Source organism: Rissa tridactyla, chromosome 9 (genome assembly GCF_028500815.1).
Source record: "Rissa tridactyla isolate bRisTri1 chromosome 9, bRisTri1.patW.cur.20221130, whole genome shotgun sequence".
Taxonomy (NCBI): domain Eukaryota; kingdom Metazoa; phylum Chordata; class Aves; order Charadriiformes; family Laridae; genus Rissa; species Rissa tridactyla.
The window spans coordinates 1,856,769-1,872,218 of NC_071474.1; the positions used below are offsets into that span (position 1 = coordinate 1,856,769).

Below are 15,450 nucleotides of genomic sequence, written 5' to 3' on the forward strand. Positions count from 1 at the left end.
CCAGGCTGCGCCGGCTCTGCCGGGACGGCCGGGAGCACACTGTGCCGGCAACAGGCGGCTCCTCTGGCCCTTCATTAGACTTTGATTCCCCCACGGGCCACTTTGCCATCAGCCGAGTGTCTCGTCTACATTAATCTTTCCTTTTTGTGTTTTTGGGCTTTTTTTTTTACACAAAAGCATCAGCGTATTGCACAGGTGGCCCCTAAGAGGCCGTATAAGGCAGGCAGGGAGGGCAGCTTCCCACCAGCGTTTGTTTTGGGCAGCGATGGGTCCCCGTGGGCCATCACTGCTCCCAGCACCGCCGGCCACAGGCGGGGACATCCCTGCACCCCCCAGCCCAGCGCCTCGGATGTCACCCCGTCCCACCGGCCACCCCGAGGCGGGCGGGCTGCGCTGGCCCCCCGCGGCACCGCCGAAATATCTGCTTTTCTAGCGGAAAAAGGGGCAAACCCCCTCCTGCGCTGCAAACCAGGCGGGCAGGGCTGCGGCCGGTCTGCCCTCGGGCGGGGGGGAGGTCCGGGGGGGGGCCCGGCCAGAGCAGCCCCGGCCCCGGGCGGCCGCACGGCCCCGGTTGCCGAGTCTGCAGTGCCCTCCTGTGGGCACCGCACACCGGGTGCCCGCCACCCCCACGGGCTCCAGCACCCCGTCCCCTCCGTCCCAGAGCCCGGCAAGGGGTCGCAGGACCCGTCCCCTCCGTCCCAGAGCCCGGCAAGGGGACGCAGGACCCGTCCCCTCCGTCCCAAAGACCTGCAAGGGCATCCCCTCCTTCCCAGAGCCCTGCAAGGTGATGCAGGACCCCGTCCCTTACATCCCAAAGCCCCGCAAGGTGATGCAGGACGCCATCCTCTCCATCCCAAAGCCCTGCAAGGTGATGCAGGACCCTATCCCCTCCCTCCCAAAGTCATCAAGGTGATGCAGAACCCCATCCCCTCCCTCCCAAAGACCTACAAGGGGATGCAGGACCCCATCCCCTCCCTCCCAAAGTCGGCAAGGTGATGCAGCACCCCATCCCCTCTCTCCCAAAGACCGACAAGGGGATGTAGTACACAGTTCCCTCCATCCCAAAGCCCAGCAAGGTGATAGAACCCCATCCTCTCCGTTCCAAAGCCCTGCAAGGTGCTTATGGACCCCGTCCCCCCCATCCCAAAGTGCTCTGGGGCATTGGTTATTTCCCCCTCAAAACCTCTACACGGATGCTCCAGGACACCCATCTCCTCCACCCAAAATGGCTCCAGGACTGCGTCCCCTCCACCCCAAAGCCCCATGGCCGAGCTCAGCCCCTTCCTCTCCCTGTCCCTTGCTGTGCATCCCACCCTCCCCAGCTTTGACTGAGAGACAGCCTGGAGCCAGCACAGGCCGTGCAGCAGGATCCAGCCACCAGAGCCCATCACCCGGCATCAGGGCTGGCAGGGGCAGGCAGGGAGGCGAGGGCCAGCAGTTAGAAGTTTTCTTTGAAGAAGCGGAAGCCGAAGTGCTCGCAGTGTGCCCTGATGACTTTGGCAAGCGCTGGCGAGCCACAGAAGAAGACCTGGACTTTCCCTTTCTTCTCCTCCGCCACCTTCCCAAACACCTAGGGCACAGGCGAAAGGAGAAGAGGAGGTGGAAGGGAGAAGAGAAGGTGGTGGCACAGCCCGCTCCCCTCCCAGCGATGGCCAGATCCCTGCTGCCTGCTTTAGCAGGTGCTGCCCGGCACAACTCAGCCTCCCCGTGCTCCCCAGCACTCCCACAGGAGGGATATCCCAGGAATATCCAGGTCTGGGTATCCCAGTGCATCCTCCTGCTCTAAAATGGGTCTCTCCCGCGGTGTCCCTCCACAAAGAGCGGGTCTGGGGGACACGGCGCCCTCCCCACGAGCGTGCTGTCGGCAGCGGGGCAGGGCCAGCCCTCACCTTGCTCCAGTCGGGGCGGCCGGGCTGGGTCCTGGTCCGCAGCCCCGTGATGGAGTCCCTCTGCTCCTTGGCGGCCAGCAGGTCCAGGGCCATCTGCAGCCCGATGGCCTTCATGTCGTTCTTGCTGAGGGCCGACGTCATGTACATGTGCATCTCCAAAAACGGCTCTGGGTGTTCAAGTGGAGCCCGGCTGCAGACGGGGGGTCCGGCCCCACACCATGCCCCCTCGGGTCAGGGTGGGCACTGCCGGGGGTGACACCAAGCACGGGGCTGGGCACCCCCAGGTCAGGGGGCTGTGGTGGCCGGCCCCTGCCTCCCGCTCACCTCCCGGCTCTTGCTCAGCCTGCTCCATTTCCAGCTTGGTTAGCAGGCTGACGAACCACTCAAAGTGCTTCTGGTCCCGATTTATCCAGATGAAGTCAACCTGAAAGGACACAGCAGCCTTTGGAGCTGTCAGCACGGGGGCCAAATCCAGCCACCCACCGCCCCAGACCTCCTGGACTGGGAAGGGATGCTTGTGGGATCTCCACCCCCGTGACCCTGCAAGCCCCCTTGTCACTGTCCCCAGGGTTAACCTTGGTCCCCCTCTGCCTGCTCCTACCTTCCTGAGCGTCATCTCCTCGTCCCGCAGGTCCTCGCACCACGAGTAATGGCAGCTGGGGCAGCTCTGCTTTCGCCGGCGGTACCTGCACGGGCAGACACAGCCCTGCCCGCCCCACCGCCCGCACCCCGCACACCCCAGCAGACCTTCGCAAGGAGACCCCAAGCACCCGTTCCTCACCATCTCCAGGCCAACCTCCTGCCAGCGGGTCTCCCTGCAGCAGAAATCCCCAGGGAAAAGCCTGACACGGAGGGAGGACCCAGCTGTGGGTCTCGTGGCCACGTGTTATGAGTCCCAAGGTTAGAAGTGAGGAGGAGCCACGATGGGTGCTGCCCCATGGTGCTCATCCCGCAGGGAGAAGTGTTGGAGGACGGGTCTACCGCGGCGTACATCATGCCTTGTGCCTCCCAAAGCGACGCCAGAGCTCGTACTGGGGATCTGCTGGCGCGACCGCAGCCCGAACTGCTGCAACGGCACCAACCTGTACATGATGCTCTGCAGAATGGAGGCGAAGGGGGTGATGCCAATGCCTGCGCCGATGAGCACGGCGTGCTCCGAGGTGAAGATCCTCCGCGTCGGGGTCCCGTAGGGGCCGTCGATGTAGCACTAGGAGAGACAAGAAAGTCGTGGATAAACCCAGCAGCCCGCGGGTGCTAAAACAACTCGTAAACTGCGGATAGGAGCAGGGTTTAGTGCACAGGGGGCACTGCAGGCTTGTGGAGCACAGGGGCTACATGCATGGGGTGACCGGGCACACGTGTGGGTCCCCCCGGGGATGCTGAGCACAGCCCTGCTCACCAAAGCCGGGGAAGGACCGGGGCATCCCTCACCTTGATGCTGCAGAGCCGATGGGTCTCACCCAGCCCCGTGGACACCTGCTAGGTAAAGAGAGCAGTGAGCGTCTCCTCCTGCCTACCCCTAACCCCTCCGTGACAGCTAACGCTGACCCTCTTGTTCCCTGGGCTTGTTTTTTGGGTGTTTTTTTCTGGGCTGTGCACACCGCTTCCAGCCGCATCCCTCGATGCCAAGCTCAGTGCGGTGCCCGCACTTCTGCTGGGACACCCCACACACGTCCCACGCCGGGAACCTGCCACCTGATGGTGTTGTCTGGATCGTAATCGGGTTGAGTGTTGATTAAAAAGGCAATTATCCAGATCCCCACGCAGGCTGGGGGGTGAATAAGAGGTTTACAGCGACCACGATGGTGCGGGCGGTGGGAGCAGGCGTGGGGAACCTCTGCTCACCGGGGCGCAGACAGGAGCAAAAGAGAGCCAGGGAGAGAAACTCAGTACAACCGGCGCATGTAAATTCGTTATCTGCAGGGACTGCTCCGCCAGCCCAGACAGAATCAATATCCTGAGAGCTTTTCATATCGGGGGATAAAAGCCACTAACGGTGGCGCTCAGCAGCCTGGAAGCGGATGAAGTTTCTTTTAAAAAGAGCTTCTTAATGAGTTTCGGCCCATGCGGGATGGAAGCCGCGCTTCCCCTCGTTTCTGCAGGCTGGGCCTCCAGTCGCTGCCGTGTTGATGAGAGCAGAGACCCCCCCCTCCCACCCCGCAGGCCCCGGGGGCTCTGCCTCTGCCCCCCGGGGAGGGCGCGGGGCTGGCGGTGCTGGGCGAGGGCGGGAGACGGTGCTCACCCCCCCCGCCGGCAGGTCCTCCTCTCCCGGGGCAGCAGCACTGGTGGCTCTGTACGACATCAGCTGAACGTCTCCGTCCCCTCCAGTGGCCACGGACCCCTGCTCCGAGCCAGCCCTGCTGCAGAGACCTTCCTGGAAGGCAAAGGCCAAGGCATCGCTGGCTGCGCGATGCTCGCCGGCATCTGATGGCCCATCCACCAGGGTCACACGGCCTCGGCGGAGGGTGGGACACGAAGTCCTCCAAGGCAGCACGAGCGCCTTGCGGAGGACACGCAGCAGGAGAGGTGCCCCATGCCCAGCCTGGTGCCGCACGGGTGGTTGAGAACTGGGGTGCCCCCGGGGGGAACCGCTCGGCAGAGAGCGCCCAGCCCGACCTGTCCTCGCTTCTTTGCTTTTTTGGAGCTGGGCAGGGAGAGCCCGCGGGGCAGAGCCCTCCCCACGTGCCAGACAAGGACATCAGCTTGAGAAACCCATGGGCGCGCTGGGGGTGCTCAGCTTGGCAAAGCCGCATCGCAAACCTCTGCCAAGCAGCAGCATTCCACGGTCTGACCCCTGCGTTTGCCAAAAGCTGAGCCCCGTCCGCACCGACCTGCGCCCAGCGCCGGCATCTCTTCTCCCTCAGGCTCCTGCTGAGCGGTTTTGGCTCCGGGCTGGGCAACTCGGGCTGCTGGAAGTATTCGTACAGCTTGTTGGTCCACTGGCCCAGCGACCTGATGTGCAGCCAGAGGGTCTCTGCAGGATGAAGCGGGGCAGGGGGTGGGCATCCTCCGTAAGGCACTGCCCTGCCGCCCCCGGCACCGCGGGCTGGGCACCGCACAGCTCCGGCCCCGGGTGCAGCAATCCCCACCTCATCCTCCTTCATCTCAGCCCTGGGCTTGCAGCAGGGGACTGGGCTTGCTCCAATAGCTGGGTGAAGCCCAAATCCCAAACCTTGGGCACCCACGGAGCCGGGCAGGGTATTCAGGTGCCATTCGTTCCCCGTGCTTTGCTTGAAATAAGCCAAACGCATGTTTTTACGCGGCACTTATGCACGGGCAGAGGTTGAGGCAACCATGAAGGCACGCTGCCCTGCTCCATGGGCATGGCCACCTCCTCGCGCCACCCTCAGAGGGGATCCAGCTGTCCTCGGGGGGCTGGTGTGATGCAAAACATCATCCCGGTGATGCAAAACATGCCGGTGATGCAAGATGAGGAAAGGATCGGCCATCACCTTGCTGCTCGGGAGCGCTGCTGATGGTGAAGGGGTGCCACTCGTAGGTGGCGATGGCCGGGATGTTCAGGTAGATATAGTCTCCGGGCTCGTAGCGGAAAAACTGCGGTCTCTCGATCACAAGGTGAGTCACCTGGAGAAAAAGGAGAGCAGAGAAGCTGGGAGCATCCAGCAGGCATGTCGCGCTGGTCCGTCTCCGCCGGGGCGGTGTTCCCGCAGCCCACCAGCACCCGGGTTTGTGTCTCCCGTTTTCCAAAGCAGCCGGCATGAGGCGGACGCACGGCTTCGACCCCAGAAAAGGGTTTGTTCTCCCATTCACTGCCCAGCTTCGCTATCAAACAAAAATCTCGGCTAGGGCTGGCCTCGAACGGCAATTTTTTTTGAAGAAACTAAGAGCCAAAGCAGTTTTCATTTTATCTTTTGTTTTCCTGTGAGTTTAGGTTTTGTTTTGGTTTTTTGTTTGTTTTTTTTTTACTTGCACAACAGGCAAAAATTCTAATTTTAAAAAAAATTGCCTGAAAACAAATATCACTTTCACTTTTTTGCCACAAAGGTTCCCCGACGCAGCCCGAAGCAACGCAAACCTGCGTCTTTTCCATGCAAACTGCTCATTGCACCCCGTCCCTCCCGCGCGTGGCCGGGGGAGCATCCCCCTTCCAGCTCACAATATTAAAGGTGTTTCTGTGAGACGCGGCACCTTCATTCCCGCTCTCAGAAGAGCTGGGGGGGTGTGGGAAGGGGTGCAGACCTTGGAGGGGAGCAGGTTGACCTCCACGATGCGCAGCCCCCCAGCGCGCCGCCAAGCCAAGCCCGCCACCTTCTCCAGCGCAAAGAGGCAGCCGGGAACCGCAAACCACTTCCAGAAATGGGGGCCGTGGAGGATGAGGAGGGTCCAGACAGAGATGTAGGAGAGGTGGGTCCAGTAGAAGACCTGTGGGCAGGGAGCAGGGGGGCACGGGGGGGGCTGAGGGGGAACCGAAAGCGGTGGAGCCAAACGGTGCTTCCTGGTGAGGTGGCGCTGGGGCACCCCAACAAGCAAAGGCAGCTCAAACAGTAAAGAATCCCAGATTCTCAGAGCGGTGGGGGTGGGAAGGGCCCTCTGGAGATCACCCAGTCCCACCCCCTGCCAGAGCAGGGTCACCCACAGCAGGTGGCACAGGAACGCCTCCAGGCGGGGTTGGGATGTCTCCAGAGACGGAGACTCCCCCACCTCTCTGGGCAGCCTGTGCCAGGGCTCTGCCACCCTCACGGGAAAGAAGTTCCTCCTTGTCTTGAGATGGAACTTCCCGTGTTCCAGTTTGTGCCCATTACCCCTTGTCCTGTCGCCGGGCACCACCGAGAAGAGCCTGGCCCCATCCTCCTGACACCCACCCTTTAGCTATTGATGAGCATTGGTGAGATCCCCTCTCAGCCTGCTCTTCTCCAGGCTAACAAAAGCACGGAAACCCCAAAACTGCAAACCTGAGGAGCATTGGATGGTCCCAGGGAGGCACCAGCTCACGAGCTCTCCCCCGACATGGGGCAGCCCAGGGCTGGGCACCTCCCCACCGGACCCTCCCCCTGCTGCCCTGCTCCCCAACATGGAGCAGCTTTGGCACCGCTGGGGCTCTCCCGGTCGCACGGGGCCGCGGCAGGACCCACCTCAAAGTGGCCGCTCCGTCGGATGCAGGGGCTGGAGAAGGCGAGCATGGCGGCCAGCAGTCCCTGCAGCGCCAGCCCCGTCTGCGAGGCCGTGCCGCCCAGGCCGCCCGCGCCGGGCCGTGCCGACAGCAGGTACTCGGCGAGGGCATGGCGCCCATCCTGCCGCGCCAGCCTGCCTGGGCACACGCAGGGTCGGGACGGGGCGCAGGACACCCGCAGCACCCACCCGCGGCGCACCCAGATTTCTGCTGCACCCACCCAACTCTTGCCAATTACATTATTTTAATTAGTTTTTTTCTAACTAAGAAGCGCCCAAGTGCTTTGCTCGGACGTGTTGAAAAAATGCAACATTTCTCCTTTCTGGAGCCCGTTCTCGGGCTCAGCATCGTTGCAAGGGGGGCATTTCGCAGGAGGGTGGGTAGTGCGAGCAGACGTGCTCCCCCCTTGTGTTGCTCATGCCCCCGAGCGGGGGGTGCAGCCCTGGCACCCCGCCGTGGGGTGATGGGAGGGCCATGGGGCGCAGGGCTGTGGGGCACAGACCCCACTCGGGAGCTGCGTGGGGGGTGAGCGGGAGCCCCCCCGCTGCTGGCTGGGGAGCCGCTAGAGGGGGATCACAGCCAGTGCACAGACCGTGCGGCACCGCACGCACCCTCTGGCTGCCCGCACCCTGCCTGCGGCCTCTCAGCCCCCCTGGGCATGTGCACCCCCCTCCCCAGGGCTTGCATCCCCCTCCCCGGGACATGTGCACACCCAGGACACATGCATCGCCTTCGTGGAGAATATGCGTGCCCCCTGGGACACATGCGTCCCCTCCCTGGGACATCTGCATCCCATCCCCGGGACATCTGCATCCCCCCATGGGACATCTGCATCCCGCCAGGACATAAGCATGCCCCCATGGGACATCTGCATCCCGTCCCTGGGACACCTGCATCCCTCCAGGACACAAGCATCCCCCCTGGCACATATGCATCCCCTCCCCGGGACATCTGCATCCCACCCCCAGGACATGTGCATCCCCCTGGGATACCTGCATCCCCTCCCTGGGACATCTGCATCCCTCTGGGACATAAGCATCCCTCTGGGACATAAGCATCCCCCCATGGGACACGAGCGTCCCTTCCCCGGGACATCTGCATCCCCCTGGGACACGAACATCCACCCTCGGGGCTCGGTCCAGGCCCCCTCAACTTTTCGTCAGTGCAGGGTGGGTGATGCCCCCTGCACCGAGGGGCATTTTCCACTTTAGCAGAGGGACTGGAAGGAGGGAACCCCCCACAGGGTTGATGGGGCGCGTTAGAGCGGGTGCTGCCCGAGACAAACCCCTGGCAGCCGAAGGGCCTCCCCTGCCCGGGAGCTGCTACTTACTGAAGTTGGCGACGTGGGCGCCCGTGTGAACGGCTGCCAGCGCCAGCACCACATACCCCACCAGCTGGTGGAAAACGACGTGCTGGTCCAGTGGCAAAACCTTGGCGATGGGGGTAGCTCGCAGCCAGGTCAGGCACCTCCGCAGCATCAGCACCTCCGGGAGAGGGGCAGTCAGAGATGCCGGGGACAATCAGAGATGTTGGGGGGCTCAGCCAGGGGCTGGTCCCCCGGGGCTCCAGAGCCAGCTCCCTGCTAATACAGCCTGGAGAGCACCCAGAGGCAGAAATCAAGGACCCATGTGCAGGGTGCCATAAGTGCCCTCGTCCCAGAGAGCTCACAACCTCCCTAACCCATTATTTATTTATAAACAAGAGGAGACAGCCTGGTCCCACAACCGCAAAAGTTCACAGGCTCCGATTACTGCCCTCCAAGGAGCCCCTGGCACAGAGAGAAGGTCCTAGCGTAAATGTGACCGTAAACAGCCCAGGTAACCATCACCCCGCGCCCCCCGCCAGCTCAGCATCCCTCCTGCCACCCAGCACTCACTGCGAGGAAGGAGCAGTTGAAGTTCAGGCACTGCCCGCAGCCCCGGGCCACCACCAGCCACCCGCCGAGGCCGGCGTGCCGCAGGGCAGCCAGGGCGAAGAGCAGGAGGTTGAGGCTGATGTAGCCCCCCAGGAAGGCGAGCTTGCCGCGGTGGTTGTGCCAGTACGCCCGGGTCAGGTAGCGCGGCCGGCAGCTCCTCTCCGTGGGCGGCGGGGGCTTCAGCCAGCTCGCTGCACTGGGAACGGAGGCATCGGCTTGCGCCTTGCCCGGAGAAAGGGGGAAGCCGGGGCAGTCCCACACCCAGGCTGGCACTCATCCCTGCATCTGAGTCCTGCCCCCAGCATGGCATCATCCCAGCACCATCCCTGCACCCATCCCAGCACCATGCCTGCACCCAGCCCTACATCCGAGCCCTGCACCTATACCAGCACCATCCTTGCACCATCCCTGCACTTATCCCTACATCCGAGCCCTACATCCATCCCAAAACCAGCCCTGCATCCATCCCAACACCTATCCTCACATCCAAGCCCTGTCCCCATCCCAGCAGCATCCCTGCAGCTATCCCTACATCCATCCCAATGCCATCCCTGCACCTATCCCAGCACCATTCCTACATCTGAGCCCTGCATCCATCCCAATGCCATCCCTGCATCCATCCCTACATCTGAGCCCTGCATCCATCCCAACACCATCCCTGCACCCATCCCTACATCCAAGCCCTGCATCCATGCCAACACCTATCCTCACATCCAAGCCCTGCCCCCATCCCAGCAGCATCCCTGCAGCTATCCCTACATCCACCCCAACGCCATCCCTGCACCCATCCCAGCACTATCCCTACATCCGAGCCCTGCATCCATCCCAGCACCATTCCTGCACCCATCCCAGCACTATCCCTACATCCGAGCCCTGCATCCATCCCAACACCATCCCTGCACCCAGCTTGGCACCGCAAGGCACTTGAGTCGCTCCCAGTACCTTATGGCCTGGGCACCCCATGAGAACCTTAGTGAGGGCATAAATCCCATGTTTTTCCCTCCACTCAAGAGGAAAAATGTGCTCACAGGGGAACCCGCAGCCCCACGGGACTGCCGGAGAGCCCCCCGTCACAGCTACCTGATGGTCAAGTTCTCCATGACCTCTGGGAAACCCTCCAGCTCCTCCCGGAGCTCCTCGAAGGTGATGGAGCCACTGTGGTCCTTGTCGGCGGCCTCGAAGAGTGCCCAGGTGAGGTCCGCCAGCCGCTCCTCGGGCAGGGCTATGGCGCTCTCCCGCAGGCACCACCGCAGCACCAGGCGCAGCTCGTCGGGGTCGATGCAGCCGCTGCCTGCGCGGGGCGAGCGGGCGCCGCGGCAGGTCACGGCAGGGACCCCCCCACGCGCTGCCGCACCCCGACAACCCCACGGTTCTACCTTCGCCTTGCACCTTTGATGCAGAAATCACCTCCCCTTAACGCACGCAGGCTCTTTGGGAGGAAGGACCGTGCCATTGCTCATAAATCAGCTGGTTTTTTTAAAGAAAGGCGACGTAATGGGCCGTTTCCCCGCAGCAGCCGCGTTGCCGCCTGGCTGGCAGAGCTCGGCACTAGCAAAGCCACGCAGACACGCTTATCTGGCAGCCAGGCACGAGGGCAAACCAGACGGGCAAGCGGCTCGGCTCTCAGTTCTTCGGCCAGCATTTTCTGCCCAAGCAGGTCCGAGCAGGAAAAGCAGCTCAAGAAAAGCTTTGCTTTTGTTATTTCCAGCTTTCCCAGCCCATGGAGGAAGAAGGGAGCGGGCTGGGATTTGCAAATATCAAGGGGGCTGAGAGCTGATGCCTGTGCGGAGCAGAGAGGGCTCCTCTCTGCGGCCGAGGGGGAAAGCGAATTGTGGGAATTCCTGCCGGGTGGCTGGTTTAACTGCTGGTTTTCAGGTGGATTTGTGCCAGATAGACGCTTACCTTTAACGGATATCCAGCAGTGAAGACCCACCTCCCCCCTTACCCAGCTGTGCTTAACCCCAGAGGGGACCAGCACCGAGCCCGAGGGGCGATGCCGGCACTTGGATGCTCAGAGGAGAGCCGCGCCGCCTTGCAACTTTGTTCAAAAAAAACCCCACAAATTAACCTGTTTTTCGTCATCTTACCATCCACGTCGTAAACTTGGAAGAGGAATCTCAGCTTGTCCGTCTGGCTCCCGTGCACGAGCAGGCTCAGGGCTTTCAGCAGCTCCTCCAGACTAATGGTCCCGCTCCCGTCCGAGTCGAAGAGCGCGAAGAACCTCTCGGCAAAGAAGGACTGCGGGGAGGGAGGCAAACGCTCTCACATGGTGGCGGTGGGATGCTCTCCCACCGGCCGGGTCCTGACGCTACAAACAAACCTCTCGCCACCAGCCACGGGAATCGTCTGGCAAAAGCTGAAAGTCACGGGGACGGTCCGAAAACAGGAGGGAGGGACGAAGGCTGCCGTTTCGCAGGGGTGTATTGGCACCACAGCCGGAGGGGGCTGCCCGGGGAAGGGAGGGAGCCCAGGGGACACGGGATGGGATGGGACGGGGCGACAGGCAGCCGGGAGGGAATATTCGCTGGGAATAGCCAAGCGTGTTCAAAGACAGACTGTGGATATCCAATCGATTTTGCATTGCGGGTGGTTAATCCATGTTTTCCACTCTCGCTTGCTGCAGCGTACCTCCAGGTTTCTCTCTCCCGCAACATCATGCGATTCTATTTTTTAAGCTTAATTTTCTTGAAGTACAATAAGAGACCACAGCTCGGTGTCGGGCTGCCCGGAGGAAGGGACCCCACACCCTGGCCCCCCGTGGGAGCGCTCACCTCCTTCACTTGCAGAGCACTTTTGAATTCTTCCAAGTTGATTTCTTTGTGCTCCCCCGCGATGTTCCCGAACTGCTTCCTCACCCGCCGCAGCCACTCGGCATCCTCAGCCGCGCTCATGGTGCGGGAACCTGCGGGAGGGCAGAGCGCGGGACGGGCAGCAGCCCCTCGCAACGCCCTGGAGCCTTCAAAACCTGCTTTTTTACTGTTTCTGCCATGCTTTCACCACCCACAGGCTCCCTGCAGCCGGGCACGGCGTGGCTGCTCCCTGCCGGCTCGCCAGGGCAGGATGGGGCATCCCTCGCTGCTGGTCCCACATTGGGTCCCGCAGCAGCCGCCCTGGGATGAGCCGGGACGCAGGCAGCCACGACAGCCATGGTGACAATACACACCTGAGGAGCACGTGGGTGCTGCATCACACACAACCCCAAATTTCCACGTACCAAAGAAACGAGCTGCTGAGTCCTGTTTGTACCTGCCGCGCTACCGATCACCACCACGAATGTGCTGGAGGTGATATTAGTACTAATAAGGGGTAATTCGTAGAATCATAGAATGATTTGGGTGGGAAGGGACCTTAAAGCCCCCCCAGTGGCACCCCCTGCCCTGGGCAGGGACACCTCCCACCAGCCCAGGTTGCTCCAAGCCCCGTCCAACCTGGCCTTGAACCCCTCCAGGGATGGGGCAGCCACAGCTCCTCTGGGCAACCTGGGCCAGGGGCTCACAGCCCTCACAGCCAAGAATTCCTCCTAATATCTCATCTCAATCTCCCCTCTTCCAGTTCGAAGCCCTCACCCTCATCCTATCACTACATGCCCTTGTAAAAAGTCCCTCTCCAGCTTTTCCTTCCTTCCTGACCTTTCTTCCCAAGGCAAGTCGAAAGATGTGGCTGCTTGAGCCACCCTGTGCCCGCACGCCCCCTGTGAGACTCTCGCCTGCTTTTGTGGACCCGAATTCACAATGACCAGCACAGGGGATGGTAAGAGCTGAGACACGTGCTGCTCTCGGGCCTCTGTAGCCGGTCCCTCGGGTAGAGCAGGACCAGTGGGCACAAGCCCTGGGGCTGCCCGGGTCCCTTTGCTCACCCCAGCCTGAGGCAGCATCGCGCAGCCCGACCTGTTCCACAGCGTGCGCTCAGCGAGGCTGAACAACTTCTTACACCCACACCTTAATCCTAGGAGTTCCCTAACTTCTGGGAGCTCGGTTTTCTGGACTGAACCGTTCCCAGACCCTTTCAGGGCCCGGCGCCGGGGAGGTGCCACTCCTCTGTCACGCCGGGACAAAAGGAGGGTGGCAGCGGCAAGATGCCCTGGGGTTTCCCTTTGCCAACAAAACTGGAGCAGGGAGACGGGAAACCTTGCTCTCTGCAGGCACCCGGCCCTCTCTCCCCTTCCCTCTCCTCTCCTGGCTGGTCCTCATCCCTGTTCCCTTTTGGTCCCTGCCTTCTCGCTTCCCCATCCCCCTCTCCATCTCCTTCTCCAGTCCCCCGCATCTTCGAATCCACCACGCTTCTCTCCGATCTGACAGCAGCTTGCCAACGGAGTCCAAAATTACTGCCGGTTCTCCTTATCTCGGGAAACCAAGAGCAAATCAACACAGAGCCGCAGCGTCCAACGAGCCTTTCTACAACTCTGAGCCAGCCTCTGCCGCATCGCCCCGACCCCCTCCCGCTCCCCCTTCCTGAACGGGACATCAAACGGGGGTCTCAGCAGGAGGACACGGCGTTCCTGGGGAGAACAGGCGGTGATAGAGCAAGTTTGGGCGATACGGCTGGGAACAAGGCACAAACTTCTGCTCGCGTACAGGGAGGTCACTCCTGCTTCACTGGTTTTAATTTACTGTCTCTCCCGTCTTACAGTCACACCTGGTTTTGTCAGCAGGTCTGCGGCTGCAGCTCTTCCCACGTGATATTTAAAACATAGCCGATCACAGCTGTTGCATGCTATTCTTTTAATTTCCTTTATTTTATATTTCTTGCGCCATTAAGCAGTCTAACCTTGGGAAGCGCGGGCCCTGCCAACTCCAATAAAGAGCTCGTATTCACCCGGTGCTTCAATCCTTATTTACTGGCCGTCAGGAACACACGGGGAAGTGTCTTTTTCATACTGCAACCTTTATTCGTTTTTGAACAAATCCTACTTGTACGGCACTAAGCGGGGGCTGAATTGGGGAGGAGGTTGCCATGGGGATGTCAGGACCAGCAGCCAGGTAGTAAACCATTTCTGCTTTACTGCTCCGGCTGATGCCGGGGCTGCTCCAGGCAGCGATGGAGCAGGGGAAGCAGGGAGACGTTTTGTACGCTAAGCGGCAGAGTTTCGCTTCATCGCCGGAGCCGAGGCAGCCGATCCCAGCTGGAAAAACTCCCTCGGTTTGCCTACCGACTTGTTTATTGGAAAGTTCGCTGAGCTTTGGACAAAAATCCCCCCTCCGGCTCCAGGGGAACTGCAGACGTGGCTCAGGTCTGCGGTGGGGACGTCGCCCAGGGACCAAGGCTTGTGCTGCACAGAGACCCCACCTCAGGAGCATCCACGGCCTCACCTCTCCTACCTCACCGCCCAAGCCGCACCGTGATGTACGCCCCGCGCACGGTGTATGCCCCGCGCATCAGAGGGCGAAGAGCGGGGAGGCAGCTGGCTAAGGCAGCAGAGCCCGCACAAGGTATAGGAAACCCCTACGCAGTGCCCTGCCGTCAGCGCCTTCCCCTCCAGACACACTACCACGACGGAAAGTACCAGGAAACACAAAATCCGTCACGCAAAAAGCACCTCCTTGGGTCACAACTGGGTCATTCCTCACGTAAGGGCTTATTTCCCTAACCACGGTAAGGCTTCCATTTGAAAAGATGCTGAAACAGAATCGCAGTAAAGAGATTTTATGAAAGTACACAAAAATAGGTATAACTCCTTTAACCCAGCTAAGAGCTGAGAAACGGGTGCTGTAGAGACTGCCTGCTGCTGAGCTTCGCTGCCAAGTAATGCAGTTTCAAGGGGGTTATTCTTCCCATTTCCCACTGCGGCGGCGTTTCTTCTCGACTGTATTTTACACGCAGTCGCAGCTTTCCCCACGGGGATCCAGCGGAAGCCAAGCACCACAAGTTCTGAACTGAGCAAAACCTGTCAGTTCACAGTCCAGATAAATTCACTTTAAAACCGTGGCAATCCAAGGTCACAAAACCGTTCACTAGGGGAACGGGAGAGTAAAATATAAATCATCTCCAAGTACGTGCTGGATCCTGCAGCCACAATCCCCCCTTTATGCCCAGAGTAGTTCACCTATACAAACATACTGCGGATATCTAAAGTAAAGGAGACCTTAAATTCGCTAATGCAACTTAATAAATTGTGGTCAGGCTGCTACAAAAAGGACATAATACCTTACAATCAGACATCGGACGCTGCACGGAGTGGGATGCCGGATAATCTCCCCTCGGAGCGGGCGGATGCGCCAGCGCAACTCTGTTTTATTTTAGTTCTTGCCTTAAATTCCTCATAGAAGTTTATGAAAATAAGCCTGGCGAGTCAATCACCGCTCAAGAAAAGCGCTTCTGTTTCCTCTGCCCGCAGAGGTTCCCCTCTCAGGCTTTCAAAGCCGGCCACAAACCCAGAATTTTCGCACCGCGCTGGAACGTGTGATGGTAACGCCGGCCGTGCAAGATGGACCGAAGACAAGGACCCAGTTCTGCAAAAACCTATAGCGGAGACCAACGCAGGCCGTTTCCATTGAAATCACTAATTAAAGCTACTT

The 15,450-nt window shown here is 60.8% G+C and overlaps 1 protein-coding gene across 1 annotated transcript; it reads right to left on the bottom strand.

The window, feature by feature from the left end:
* Positions 1-1,438: 1,438 nt before the first annotated feature.
* NOX5 (NADPH oxidase 5) lies at positions 1,439-11,826 on the bottom strand. Its single transcript, XM_054214789.1, has 15 exons — positions 11,707-11,826; positions 11,023-11,173; positions 10,016-10,226; positions 8,897-9,131; positions 8,351-8,504; positions 6,983-7,158; positions 6,090-6,272; positions 5,342-5,474; positions 4,721-4,863; positions 3,321-3,365; positions 2,972-3,096; positions 2,491-2,575; positions 2,214-2,313; positions 1,890-2,056; positions 1,439-1,570 (listed from the first exon to the last, which is right to left on the bottom strand). The coding sequence occupies exons 1-15, from the start codon at positions 11,824-11,826 to the stop codon at positions 1,439-1,441; spliced, it is 2,160 nt and encodes a 719-aa protein (XP_054070764.1).
* Positions 11,827-15,450: the final 3,624 nt, after the last annotated feature.